The 14,434-nt window shown below is 39.5% G+C and overlaps 1 protein-coding gene across 3 annotated transcripts in view; it reads right to left on the minus strand.

Annotated features, from left to right (window-relative positions):
* Positions 1–14,434, minus strand: part of Cul1 (cullin 1) — a 68,912-nt gene that overhangs the window by 20,474 nt on the left and 34,004 nt on the right. For all 3 annotated transcript variants that reach the window (XM_036180736.1, XM_036180735.1, XM_036180734.1), the window contains exons 3-7: positions 8,054–8,228; positions 5,945–6,112; positions 1,991–2,041; positions 1,376–1,466; positions 578–741 (exon numbers count right to left, since the gene is read on the minus strand). In XM_036180736.1, coding sequence (XP_036036629.1) covers positions 578–741; positions 1,376–1,466; positions 1,991–2,041; positions 5,945–6,112; positions 8,054–8,228 — 649 coding nt within the window. The remainder of the gene's footprint in view (positions 1–577; positions 742–1,375; positions 1,467–1,990; positions 2,042–5,944; positions 6,113–8,053; positions 8,229–14,434) is intronic.

The raw sequence follows: 14,434 nt of genomic DNA on the forward strand, positions 1-14,434 counted from the left end.
GCACTACACAACAGAAAGCTCGTCACTCCTGACATCAAGAGTACCTGAATTTCCAAGACAGAGCAAAGAAAAATCCTATCAGGAGTTCATGGAAGCATCAAGTAGTAAAATACTGCATGTAGGGTATATGGCTCTACCAAGTCAGAATTTAGATCCTCCTTTCTAATTTAATCTTGAAGACTAGGCTATAGATTCTCAGGGAGTATTTAAGAGAAAAGCAGCAAAAATAAATATTTAATCAAATATCGAATCTGGGAATATCAGCTTAATACTTTCTTATTGACAAAATTTTGAAGTCCAATAGCCAGACACACTTGAGGAAGGGGATGGACAGACCGATTCAAAGCATGGAAGGCATGCAGCTTTCAAAGCACCTCCTCAGATGTGCAAAAGGAACACTCATTCATGACTGTCAATCTGTGAAGTCCCTTGGAGAGTTCCAGGAGCTGGACCTGCTGGACACGGTGTGTCAGCAGTGCCAAGCCTCACTTGGGAGGAGCACCGCACTGCCAAGAACTCACTGAGGAGCAATGACTACTTAACTTACATCTACTTTACATACTATGTTTAAGCTTACCTTTTTCATATATTCAGTAACTGGGTTCTGCTGCAAGAATTCAGTACTTTCTCTGGTATAAAATCTCTCTGTGTCAGCCAAAAATTGAGATTCAAAGGATTCTTTATACACTGTTAACGTAGGGCCCTTTGCAAATGCATCATCTTCATTCAGCCCCAATTCCACTAGAAATAAATATGAGCTACATTTCAATTACCCTATTTTTGTTATATTTCACAGATAATACTTTGGTGTAGCATTCAGTTTAAGTTGCACTTGAAAGATCAATGTAAAATGGAAAATTGTATGGTGACTGGTATTCACTAGTACTGAAATACGCTTGTTTCAATAAAAGGAAAACAAAACAATAAACTCCAAGATATATAGCAGCAATCACTCCTACCGGGGCCACATTACCCCAGTTCAGTTAGAGAAAGTTTGTATTTCCAAAAGTGACCTAAGCGCTGCATTACCAACATCCACAGAAATGCAAACCCACCGGAGCTTCAACACATCTCTTCGTCAGTGTCTCGATCTCAATTTTTCAAGCTGATAGCTGTTTAGTTATCATTTAGCTCAAAAACAATCACACTATATATAAGCATTTCCTCATGAAAGCAGCAAAGGAAATAATTCAATTTTTTCAATCAAAATTTCCTTAAAGTACAAAGATTAAAATAACTTACAACTTAAAAAATTACTAAAGGTACCTTAACATGGAATAATATTCTTGATAATATTTAAATGCTTTTAATGAATGTTGGAGAATTATCATAATTGCCATGTGATATGAAAACTGAATAAAGACAGATTATTTACCGTAAGATTGTACAACTCCACTAATCAGTCTCGTGTTGATGGTTTCGCCATTTCTTTCCTTTTCAATCAGTTTTAAAACAGCATTTGTTACCTTCAGAATAGAGAAAAATATTAGGTAGACATACTGCAGGTCACAATGTATCTGACATAGCCTTTAAACATTTAAGGCCATTAAATAATACAAGGCAGCAAACATTTTAGGGGTGGGTACGTGCATGTGCGTACATGCATGTGTGTACGTGCATGTGTGTACGTGCATGTGGAGCCCAGAGGACAGTGTCAAGTCCTGCTCCCCAGGAGTAACCCACCGTGTTTTTGAGAGTCTCTCACTGCCCTGGGGCTCATTTGGGAGGCTAGGGTGGCAGTAGCAGGGAGCCCCAGGGAACAGCTTGACCTTCCTCTCCAGTGCTGGGATCACTAGTGGGCATCACCACACCTGCCTTCTCCTGTGGGTGAGGCTCTACTCCAGGCCCTCATGCTTCCACCACAAGCATCTGACCTACTGAGCCACATCCCCAGCCCAACAAATACTCTTGAGATAGTCCAAAGGCTTGAGAAGACAAGATAAAAGTAGGAATTTTAAAAGGAAAACCACACACATTCCATAGTAGATACCTGTTTATTCAATGGCCTGAACAAACAATCTCTCCATGTCACCAATGCAAGCTGGATGAAAAAGGAGAAAAGATGTATTAAACAACTGTATTTCACTATGGTTCCCCCAAAACTGGTCAGACAATTTGAATTCTTAATTTTACCAAAATTCTTGATTACAACTTAGTAAAAAAATCTACTATCACAATGAAATCAGAGCCACCCCCTCAAGTTAATCACTTTGCACAGATGTTTACCAGCTCACATTTTAACAGTGAAGTTGAAAAAGAACATTGCACTTGCATCAGCTCAAAAACCAGTAGCAGATTCAACCTATCAATGTATTCCCTGTATCCAACAGTTTTCGATCAGATACACCTGATAAAAAGTAATTCCAGTCACTACCATAGTTTCCTAAAACCTCAAGATAAATTACAGAGAACATAAAAATCTCCCATCTTTTCTAAGAGTGTGTATTTTAAATGCAGTTTCTTGTACATAAATTAAAACCTCCCATTGTACTTATGTCTTCATGTGACTATGTGGGAGACATATATTTTTGTGTGTACATGCTCACATGTGTATCTGAGGAGGTACACACATGGATAGACTCAGGTGTTCCTGAGCCATCCAACTCCACAGCCCCTGATGTATGCATTTTAACATGAATGTATAAAAACCATGGTTCATTTTCCATTCTTAATCTTCCTATAAGTGTTATACTAAGATTAATTACTGTAAAAATGGTCTCTGAAAGAAGAAAATTAGAATTCATACATGATTTTTAAACTGTTGGGAGAGGTATTAGAAAGTTCAAACAGAATTGAAATTCACAACACTTTATGTAACACATAAACTGTCAAGAAATTAAACATAAATGCCATTATCTCCCCCAATTTAGCTAGAGATAAAATTAAGTTTGTAAGAATATGTATTTTTGAAAATATTATATATACATTTAATCTATGAAAAGTATTTTCCAAGTAGTGTCTCCAATAAAATATATACCATAAAAGCAATATTTAAGTTTTTTGTTTGTCTGTTGTCTCATCGTCCTGCCCCCATGAAGTGCTGGCTATGTGTGTAGACCAGGCTGGCCTCATAGAGATCCCCCTGCCTCTGCATCCCAGAGCTGAGATTAAAGACGCATACCACCAGGCCCAGCATTATTAGGAATTCTTGACTGTGGTATGCAAAAGCTGCTGGAAGACTGGCTTCCCTGTCTAGGAGAGAAGCAACTTTTCTCCCTGCCCCTTCAGACAGAAGTATGGCAGCAACTAAAACACGAGGCGACGGTTATCAGCTTCTAACAGAGTCCTACACTTTAAAAACCTATTTGTTCCAGCCATTTTCTAAATCACCAACCACATCTTTAGCAGACGTAATGCAGCTCTGGATGATTTACCACTTCAAAGGAATAGAGTCCAAGAGCAAGAGAAGGCCAAGAGGTAAACCAAAGAAAGTTCAGAACAGCTTAGCACAACCAGTCTTGGGGTCAGAACTTCAACACATTAACAATGAAATCCACTTAGATTCTCTGCGTGACCTGGAAGGAAGCCAACAACCTTCTCTAATTAAAAAGAGGGGAAAGGACGTAGGAAGGAATCAAAGCCTTGTAATTTGTCCTAAGTCACGGCATGACAAAGCAGGCACGTTTGCTAGAGGCTTCAGGCCTAAGACAAAACCATAGGCTGCAACTGTCCCATTGAGCTTTGTTACAAACTAGCAAATGACTGGAGCAGGCTCTTGAGGTAGCACCCTTGGGACACAGATGGGAAGACTGTTTCTAGGTGGGGGCAGTAACTCTCCTCCCCTAGAATTTATGGCTGTACACTGCATTTCCAAACAGTAGCTACACTATTTGGTGAAACAGAAAGTGAGGGTTTTGAAAGAAGATTTAGAAACTAACTAAAGTAGCTGATTCTTGTCTAACACAGTATCATTATTTAGGGCTGGCTGGCCTGTAACTCCAGAGATATCTGCCTGCCTCTGCCTCCCTAGTACTGGGATTAAAAGTATGTGCCACCATGTCTGGCTGAGTCTTGAGAAACATTATTTATCTTGGTAATTTTTATTTACACTGTTTTAAATGCTGAAAAAGCAGGAGTGACCTTCAGTAGTCTGTGATGCTGCTGTAGAACATACATGTGGAACTTTAGGTCAAGCAGTTTCCAAAACAAAATCAACCAGAACCACGTTGAGTCCGACTCTGCAATTCTGAGACAAGGGAAGCACACCAGCCATTCCTTGATGGACAGGGTTCAAAACATGTTCAATGGGATAAATGTAATTTTTGAAATATATTAACATAAAGAAAAATACAAAAACCTTGATTCAAAAAACTGAACCTAGAAAATGTGGTTAAAACCATATAACAAACCAGGTGTGGTTTAATCCCAGAATTTGGGAGGCAGAGACAGGCATCTGAGCTTGAGGCCAGTCTGGTCTATGTAGTGAAGTCCCAGGCCAGCCAAGGCTACAATGATACCTTGTTTCAAAGAACCCAACAGAAAAGCAAACAAACAGAACCTCCAACAAAAGCCTATGTAACTACACAATAAAGTGTCACTATGAAGGAAATCTGGGACACAGAAACCCAGCTCTGTAAGTGCTTAAAAGTCCTGCATCTGAGCTGTTTTCCTGGTTTTGGGGTTTTTGTTTTGTTTTTGTCTAATTAAATTTGTCAAAAGCAAAGCAACAAAATACTGCTATTATAACATAGCATCAGAATTTGACATTTTTTAAAAAGATTTATTTATTTATTATGTATACAGTGTTCTGCCTGCATGTATGTCTGTAGGCCAGAAGAGGGCACCAGATCTCATTACAGGTGGTTGTGAACCACCATGTGGTTGCTGGGAAGTGAACTCAGGACCTCTGAGCCATCTCTCCAGGCAAGAATTCGATATTTTATTAAAACTGACCCCAAAAGGTTTCCATCTTATAGACATCCATGAGCAGACTAATGTTTTCAATGAATTCCCCCCAACCATTCTAGAACAATGATTCTCCTTCACTCTGCTTACCTGGAGAAATATTTATCTGTTTGTCTATTTATTTATTGTGTGTAAGCATGCATGTAGAAACCAGAGAACAACCTCTGTCATTGTTCCTCAGGAGTCATCCACCTTGTTTTTTGAGACAAGGTCTCTTACTGGCTTGTTCTTGTCCAGAATGATAAGCTGGCTGGCCAGTGAGCTCCAGGGATCTGCCTATGCCCGCCTCCTCGGCAAGGGATTACAAGCGTCAGTAACATGTTTTGTTTTTGTTTTTGTTTTTTTACACAGGATCTGGGGGATTATCATAGGTCCTTGTGTTTACAAGGCCAATACTTTATTGACTGAGCTATCACTCCAACTCTGTGGAACTTTTTATCTTTTTATTCTTTTTTAGACAGGGTCTCACTTAGCACAAGTTGGCCAGGAACATGTTATGACTCAAATTTATGATTCTCTTGCCTCTTATTTCCCAAGTGCTGGGATTACAGGTGTGCGCAGTACAGCAAGCTGAACCCAGGACTTCATACATACTAAGCAAGCACTTTGCTACCTGAACTCCCTGCCCCTACCTGTGGCCCATCTCAACTTTACGAGGAGGTCTGAGAGTCTGCATCTCTATCATGTTTTTGGGTGATATTGATGGGGGTCAGACTCTGAGAAACCAGAGGGCCTAAAACAAAAAAACTTGAATTCAGGGTCCTCTTATCAACCAGAACTCTTAGCCCAAGAAAGTGTATGAGGGCTCAGTTAAGAGCTTTATCCTCAGATTACCTGGTTTGGGGCTAACTGCCAGCATCTAGGATTCTAGTGCTAAACTCAAGTAGTTCCAGGCAAAGCATGATAACTAGCCAATTAACTGAAGAGACTTTAAAAGTAAACACAGAACTGTTCAACTGTTAGTTACCGCTGCAATTTCCCACCTCTCTCCTTTCTTGCCACAACATATTTAAATGTTATTCTTTAAAAAAGATCTTACTGAATAGATTTCATATATTCCTTTCCGTCCTTCATCACATTCGCGGCGAACCCAATGTCTATTGAGGTAGGCACAGATTCCATTCAGCACTTTGCTGGAGAACCGGTAATCTTCCCACTGCTGAGTGTAGAACTTCAGTACACTCTCGTCCATTAAGTCCTCTCCATCCTAAAAACAAGTACACTAAGGCTTTACTATGACGTGGCTTGTCACATAATCAAGACAAGCTTATTGAAAAGCTACTGCATCACAATACATAAATACACATGGTTACAGATGGGTTCTTATAAGTGCTGTGTATGAAAATATGCTAATATAAATTCTCACAAGAAGACTAAAATGTTCTTTCATTATCAAATTAAATTGGAACTTTCACAGGTTGAATATACACATGTAGTTACAGACTGCATCCTAAGCTTTCAGAATGCAAGTATAATTTTTCTTTTTTTCATGCTTTTTTTTTTTTTTTTTAGTACTGGTGACTGAACTTAGGGTTGGTCTAGTGCTAGGCAACTGTTCTCCTTTTAATTAAAGCAGGGTCTTGATAAGTTGTCCAGGCTGCCCTTAAACTCAAGGATGCAGCCCAAGTACACTCCTAGAACCTGTGACCCTCTTGAGTTGCTGGGTTATGGGTGTCCACCATACCCAGTGGCAGTTTCTTTACCCTGTCTCCCTTTGTCCTCCTATTTTCCAAGGCTGGCCTTGAACTCACAATCTGGCTGAGGACGACCTTGAATTTCTGTTCCTCTGCCTCCACCCCCCCCCCAAAAGCTAGGATTATAGGCTAGTGCTGGAATTACAGATATGCACCTCCATATCCTGCTTAGTTTAGTTTTTAAGCAATTTCTTCTTATTAAGGAATCTACCTCCAAAGCATATCTATGTTTGACATCTTTTCAGTTGAAAAAAAAAAAATCAACCTATCCTATTAACAAATTATAATGGAAGCTAGTATACTCATTAAAAAAATATGGAAAGCTTTAGCAATTTGTAAACTTACAAAAATATTCATCTTAAATGTGGTATTTGTTGCATTTTTGTAACAAAAACATAAAAATACAGTATTTCTTCTCTAACAAAACCTCAGGAGGAAGATAGGAAGTTATCAAAATCATTTTTACTTTAAACTCACAAATTTCTATTTGGGCAAAATGAACCTCAAAGATTCTTAATGACATCTCCAATGTCCTCCCTTTCAAACACTGCACTACCATTTACAGATGCTGTGCTGAGTGTGCCAAGAGGTCCAGTGAAGGCCAGTGGCAGCCTATTCTAGCTGCAGCTCAGTGTCTTCACGTGGGAAGCCACAGCCCGGCAGACCTGGAGTTCTACATGTAACAACATTCAAGTGACCCAAGCATCTATGCAAATACCTGGCCACACCCAGACATAACCAAAGGTCTTCTTTATTTAAATGAAGTGAATTTTAAAATGTAAAGCTGACTTATTCTAGGTGGAAATGCAAATATGTTGCTGATGGGTAGCTACCGAAAAAAAGAACATACTTTGCTTACAAGGCTTTATTTGCAAAGTGCTGTGAATACAAAGGAGCAAGACACTTCATGTCTAAGAACATGAAAGTGGAACATCAATTATAACTTGTCAGGCAACTACAGTCTGTTAGAATAATATGTTTCCACTAAGCTTGTAAAATAATTAAGAAAAAACATTTTTTGCAGCATGCAGAAAATGCTATATATCCTCAACATAAACAAAAAAGATAAACTGTACACACAGAAGAGAACAGAGAGTAGAAACACCTTCATTAATTGAAGACATCATGTACAACACCAGATGAGGGAGCCCTGCCCACCCAATGGCTGAGAGTAGGACAACCTACTTCCTTTGTTACAGAACAGACTACTGAAGACCAAAGACAGAAGGCTAAGGGGAAAGATTCATCATTGCCCAATCAATGGCTTGAGCTAGCTAATGAGCTTTTAAATCACAGGCTTGTAGGTAGTCGTATCAACAGCCAACCCAAGTCTAGGCATAGTGCCAATCTAAAGCAGTGACCATGACAGAGATGACAGCCATGGCAAAATCATTGCATTTTAAGAAAAAAACAAAACAAAGCCTTTTTACATGCTTATCAGTGAGACATCTTACCTTGAGAAGATTTGTCAAGTAATTCTTCAAAAACTCTTTCAGTCGCTTGTATAACTCCAAACCGACAAACTGAGCTCCCCCAGGAGTCTGCCCCTTTTTTGACTTGGAAGGAGGGACTCCAGCTCCCCGGGCTTGGTTAGACTGATGCACACTAGTACAGTAGTTATAAACATGTCTTGGAGAAAGTTAAGGAGATTAACACATACCATAGATGCTAACAGTGACCAACATGAATGTATTTCCTTCTGTTTACATATATTTCCAATATATTGATCAAAACCTGCTGAAAAGCTAGCGTAGAAGAAGCCATTCACAGTAATGACAAAGCCCATTCATGAGATTGTTGGCAAGCCTAGAAAGCATATGGACATTCTTGAAACACTGTCAAGAAAAACCCCAGACCTCTAAAGTTGCTTGTCATGACTATTTTGTGGAAACTGTCCTGAAAACTTCCAACAGGTTGGAAAGGTTGCAAATGACAAGGAAAAAATAATAATTGCATTATTTAGTTTAAGAAAACAAAATCCAATACTAATTAAAGACAATGATGCTTGCTATGAATAACTTCCAGAAGCATACATCACAAAACTATTTATACTATACTGTGTATAAATAACCAGAAGTACATTCTAAGAAGGAAAGCAGAGGGCATGCAATAGAGCCACACCTTCATACAACCATAGAGTATCAATGTCTAAAACTGGACAACAGCAGCAGGTCCACACCACTGTGAACTAGAGGCATGGAAATGATAGAAACAGAAGTGAAAGGTTGAACCAGCTGCCTCTAGACATAAGCATCCCAGGATGTGGGGATGGGGAGGAGGAAGCCAGAACTACCTTTGTGACATCTAGTACTGTCAGACAGGGGAGCATTCAACAGGATACACAGTCACAAAACACACTATTCTGTTGTAGTTAAGAATTTACGCCAGGTGGTGGCAGCGCACACCTTTAATCCCAGCACTCAGGAGGCAGAGGATCTCTGTGAGTTCGAGGCCAACCTGGTCTACAGAGCGAGATGCAGGACAGGTACCAAAACTACACAGAGAAACCCTGTCTTGAAATACAAATAAACAAACAAACAAAAAATTACTATATAAAGATACTTTAAAAATAAGTTGATAAAAGATTATTTAATAAATGACATTAACTTCCATGCCTGACTGGACTACATAGTGGGATAACCATAGGAAAGAGAGTCTGCTGTGCAAACCTGAGTCCCATATCAGCATCCCCACAAAAAGGCCAGGAATGATGGTACTGTGCTGGGGTAGACAGGATCACCTCTGCGGCTTGCTAGATGGCCACTCTAGCCAAATAATAGAGTTTGATACATGGTCTCAAAAACCAAGGTGGACAGTGACTGGGGGAAACAATCATATCTCCAGAGACTGGAGAGTCGGGAAAAAGACAAAATGGGGAGACATATATGTATGTGCACCTATGAATGTACATGCATGTACACACAGATACCATATACATATATAAAATTTAACGATAGATATTTAATAAAATAAGTTGAACTTCAGAAAACAAACCTAACTGAGGGATTGGAAACACACCCCAGTGGTTAAGAAGAGTGCTTGTTGTTCTTCTAGAGGACCCCAAGTTCAATTCCTAGAACCCTAGTCAGGAGGTTCACAACTGCCTATAATTCCAGTTCCAGGGAATCCTGAACTTCACAGGCACCTGCAATGTGGCATACACGCACACAATCATAAATAAAAATTAAAACAAACCAAGAAACAAAAACCTGTGGGCTGAAGAGATGGTTCAGCCATTACTTGATTAAAAGCACTGGCAGCTTCCAAAAGACCCAGGTTTGATTCCTAGCACCCACACAGTGACTCAACCACATGTTAAGTCCAGTTCCATGGCACAGACACACTCTTCTGACTTGTATAGGCTCCTGCATGCCACATGGTACACATATACTCACTCAGGCTCATGCACATACATATAATAAGACAGTATCTTTTACAAAGAATGCAGATTGGGCTGGAGAGATGGCTCAGTGGTAAAGAGCACCGACTGCTCCTCCAGAGGTCCTGAGTTCAATTCCCAGCAACCACATGGTGGCTCACAACTACTTGTAATGAGATCTGGTGCCCTCTTCTGGCCTGCAGGGACACATGCAGGCAGAATACTGTATACATAATAAATAAATAAACCTTAAAAAAAAAAAAAAAAGAATGCACATTACCCACAAAGTAGAAAATATTGTAAACCATAATCTGAGAAAGGACCATAAGTAGAATAAAGAATTCTTAAAATACAGTAACAAGACAAGTAATTCAGTTGAACAAAAAAGAACTAAAAGATATATTTATGGCCAATAAACGTATGAAAAGATGCTTACTGACATTAACCTCCAGGGGAGTGCAAATCAAACCACAATGAGTTACTACTTCATGTTCATTAAGACGACTAAAACTAAAAATAAACTAAGGACTGGCCTGAATGGGAAGAAACAGGAGCTGCCATATATTGTTAATGGGTGAGCAAAATGATGCAGCTACTTTTTTTTTTTTTTTTTATTATGAGGTACATTTTTTTAAAGATTTATTTATTTATCATGTATACAGAAGAGGGCACCAGATCTCATTACAGATGGTTGTGAGCCACCATGTGGTTGCTGGGAACTGAACTCAGGATCTCTGGAAGAGCAGTCAGTGCTCTTAACCTCTGAGCCATCTCTCCAGCCCGATGCAGCTACTTTATCAGTTTTGCAACTGTATCAACAGACACAGACACACACACACACATAGAACTGCATTATTCATAATAGCCAAAAAACAGAACAACCCAAATGCCCACCAACCCATGTAAAGAAAAATGTGACATATATTGGAATAATTCTACTATAAAAACAAATGGAATGTTGATATATGGTATAAAATGGAAGATATCTAAAAATACACTAAGTAGAACACAGCTAGCTATAAGTTATTTTTAAATCAAAAATAAAGTACAATGTGACAAAAAAATGAAATATAAGAATAAGGAGGAAGCCTAACATTTAGCAGTAGAAATTAAAAAAAAAAAATCTAACAGGCAGTAAAACAGAAAGCTTTATGTTGCTGACAATGGGTTGATTGTACAATACTAAGTCAGCCACAGACCATAACAAATCTACATGCTGACTTTCTAAACATACGGTTCTTTTCCAAAGACCCCCTCAAAGTTTCTTTGGCAAAGCAGCTGACAGGAACCTAAGCAGTGATCTAGGATTTTCTCTCAGAGGTCTGTTGGGGTTGCCTACTAGCACTGGGTGGGAAACATGAGACAGTGTAGTTATGTTACAGAGCCAAGTTGGGTTCAGGCTCTGAAAATGACCCTACAACTCTCCCTATATCAGAGAAATGACTAATTTTCTATGGTTCTTTGGGCTTAACAGGAATGAAAGTCTGTAACAGGATCCTGTTGGTGGCCTCTGGCAACAGGTACTCCCCAAGGCACCTGCCTTATGCCAGGCCTGGTGAAGGATGGCCATAGGAGAAACCGCCTCCTCAAAGTTCATCTCCAACTACCCACACTTCACCATTACCTGAAGGGAGGAGGAGGGGTGCAGTGTTTTCCCCACGTTCACCAGTGCTGAAGGGCCCAGGCTACCTCAAATGGCTGCTACCCACAGCAGCTGCATCTTACTACTCCTCACGTGTACACATGGGGCATCAGCTCTTTACTTCCAATAATTACAAAACTCAAATCATTTCTATTTTCTAAAGGGAAAATCCAAATAAAGCAACAAAACTAAACAGAGCCACTTTCCATCCACTTCTTCCCCAACTACAAATTAAAAATGGAAACCTGAACTATTCTATGGACATCCACTTCAAAGACTGCACTGGACGTTGCATTAAACAAACTTCCTGTTGGGCTAGCAATAAAGCACAGTAGCAGAGGCTTTCCTACATGCATGAAACCCTGGGTTCAATTGCTAGCACCACAAACCAAACCGAACCAACTTCCTGACTTCATCAGCATACAATCAGACTGATGAGTCATAAAACAGCTCTTCAAGAGGTCTGCAATTACATTCAGTTCTGAAAAGAAACAGCCCACCAAAGCAAGTAATACATCTCATGGCATATTTCAAAAGCAAAGGTTAATTGCAATTGAGTGTGATAAAGTACAGAATTTTTCTTATAATTTTTAAAGAATTCATCTATTTTTTATTTTATGAGTATGTATGAGTGCCAGAATGTATGTCTGTGTACCAAGTCTATGTATGCCTGGTGCTTACAGAAGACAGAAGAAGATACTGGATCCCCAGAACTAGACCTCCAGGTAGTTGTGAGCCACCATGTGGTACCGGGAACCAAATCCAAATTCTCAGAAGACCAGCCAGTGCTCTTAACCACTGAGTCATCATTCCAGAAGCCCGTTTTATAATGTTTAATCTCAATATGTACACACACACACCATGCATCAAGTTTGGAAGGAAGGTAGTGAACATACCAAATCTACACTAATAAAAAACAAAACAAAAACAAAATCACACATTGACCACTTACATGGCAATAATTTCTGTGGAGTGAGTATATCTACATCAAGAGTTATACAAGAAATATAAAAACCTATTTTTAAATGCATCTTTATACTGAAAACATACAAAGAAAGGAACAGAACTTAAAAACCATCTCCACCCCAACTCACAAGCAGAGCCACTTTCCACAGAGTACAACATGTGTATTACCTGCTTCAAAAGTAGGAGAGTTCATGCAAGGTATCATATGAACATTATTCCATGTCCACTGACAATCTTCAGGGCATCTTTTCAGTGGTGCTAGGAATTGAAACTAGCACTCTGGGTAGCTGGGTACAGGCTCTACTACTGAGGTACACATCTTTACCCATTTGTTACACATCTGATGACTAATATAATAGATAAGACTGAGGCTGTTTTCTGTTGTTTCTTATTATCAAAATATGAAGAGCCCTGACCACATAATTTAAATACAACTATTTCTTTAAGGTAGAATTAAAAGTTAAAAAGCAAATAAATTGATGAGCCATCATGTATATTTATCTCTTGAGATGTGTTTCTAAATTTCTCTCCAAAAAGATCACAATACAGCCATCTGTACTGTGGGAGCTTAGCCTACCTCTCCTCTAATAGCTCCAATACTGGTTATGAACAGTTCTTTACAACTATTTTCCACCTGACTAGATTTTCTAAACATCTCACTTTACCCCTTATTTCTTTAGAAGTCACAAGGTTGAGCATTTTCCCATATGTTTACTAGTCACACTTCTTTACATGAAATGTAAAAGTTACTAGTTACTCCCTCCAGAGCCTTAATTTCTGTTTGCAGCACTGGATTGAACCCAAGACCTCACATGCTAGGCAGTGCCATATCATTCACAGTGCTGTATCTTCAGCTCTTTCTGTTTACTTCACTTATCTGCCAAGGCTGGCTTTTAACCTGCCTCTGTAGTCCAAGCAGGACTTAAACCTGTAAGGACCCTTGCCTCAGCTTCCTGAGCAACTAGAATCAGACATTCGTGGTATAGACTTGGCTGAGTCATATTCTAAACGTTGGACAACGATAGACCAAGCAAAACAGCAGATCACATTTGATAGAGTTCTAAAAACGTTTCTGTTTCGGTTCATTTGATGAAAGCCATGCTAGCAGGTGAGGCAAGACGCCTAAAGTACAAGATGAAACATCCAAATATATCTGTTGGTCAAAAGAGATCATTAACAGTCGTTGTGAAAACAATCTGCTATTTACTCTGTTTGATCTGCTTTTCTATAATTATTTCTCCAAAGGAAAACAGAAATCTACAGTAGGAAGGCAGAAACAGGAAGCTGTCACCACCCACAACACTCCTTCCTACCCCAATGCCTACAGAAGAGAATGGAAAGAAAACTGCAGATCTGAGTAGCAACAGTAGCCAGCAGTGAGGAGACAACTGCCAGGTTCTGTGGCATTAGGGACAAGCATGTGCTGCAGTCACAAGAGCTAAGCACACTGGGTAAGGAAGCATTCCAGCCCAAGTGGTACAAATTCTGCCATCACGAAACAGGTACATGTGCTGCTTATGTTAGGACTCGCTGAGGTGAACAGTCAGGGCCAAATATGGGTGAGACCCTTATAGGATCCTCTGCTGGGAAAAAGAAGACTTTAGGAAAACTGGCTGAGAAAACTATTCAGTTTACAACCCTGAGCGGAAATAGAAAGGGCGGAGCTTTGAGAATTCATTCACCAGGAAAAGGAAAGACATCAGCGTAGTGCTACCTCAAGGGATGCAGCTCAGTAAGTCTGAATGCCATATCACGAGGCTTTCTTCCCCAAGTGCTGAATGAAGGATAGGAAGTAGAAACAGCAAAATCCTGGGCAAAAGTTTTGATTGCTCTACCTAATGAAAAAAG

This window comes from Onychomys torridus, chromosome 3 (genome assembly GCF_903995425.1).
Source record: "Onychomys torridus chromosome 3, mOncTor1.1, whole genome shotgun sequence".
Classification (NCBI taxonomy): domain Eukaryota; kingdom Metazoa; phylum Chordata; class Mammalia; order Rodentia; family Cricetidae; genus Onychomys; species Onychomys torridus.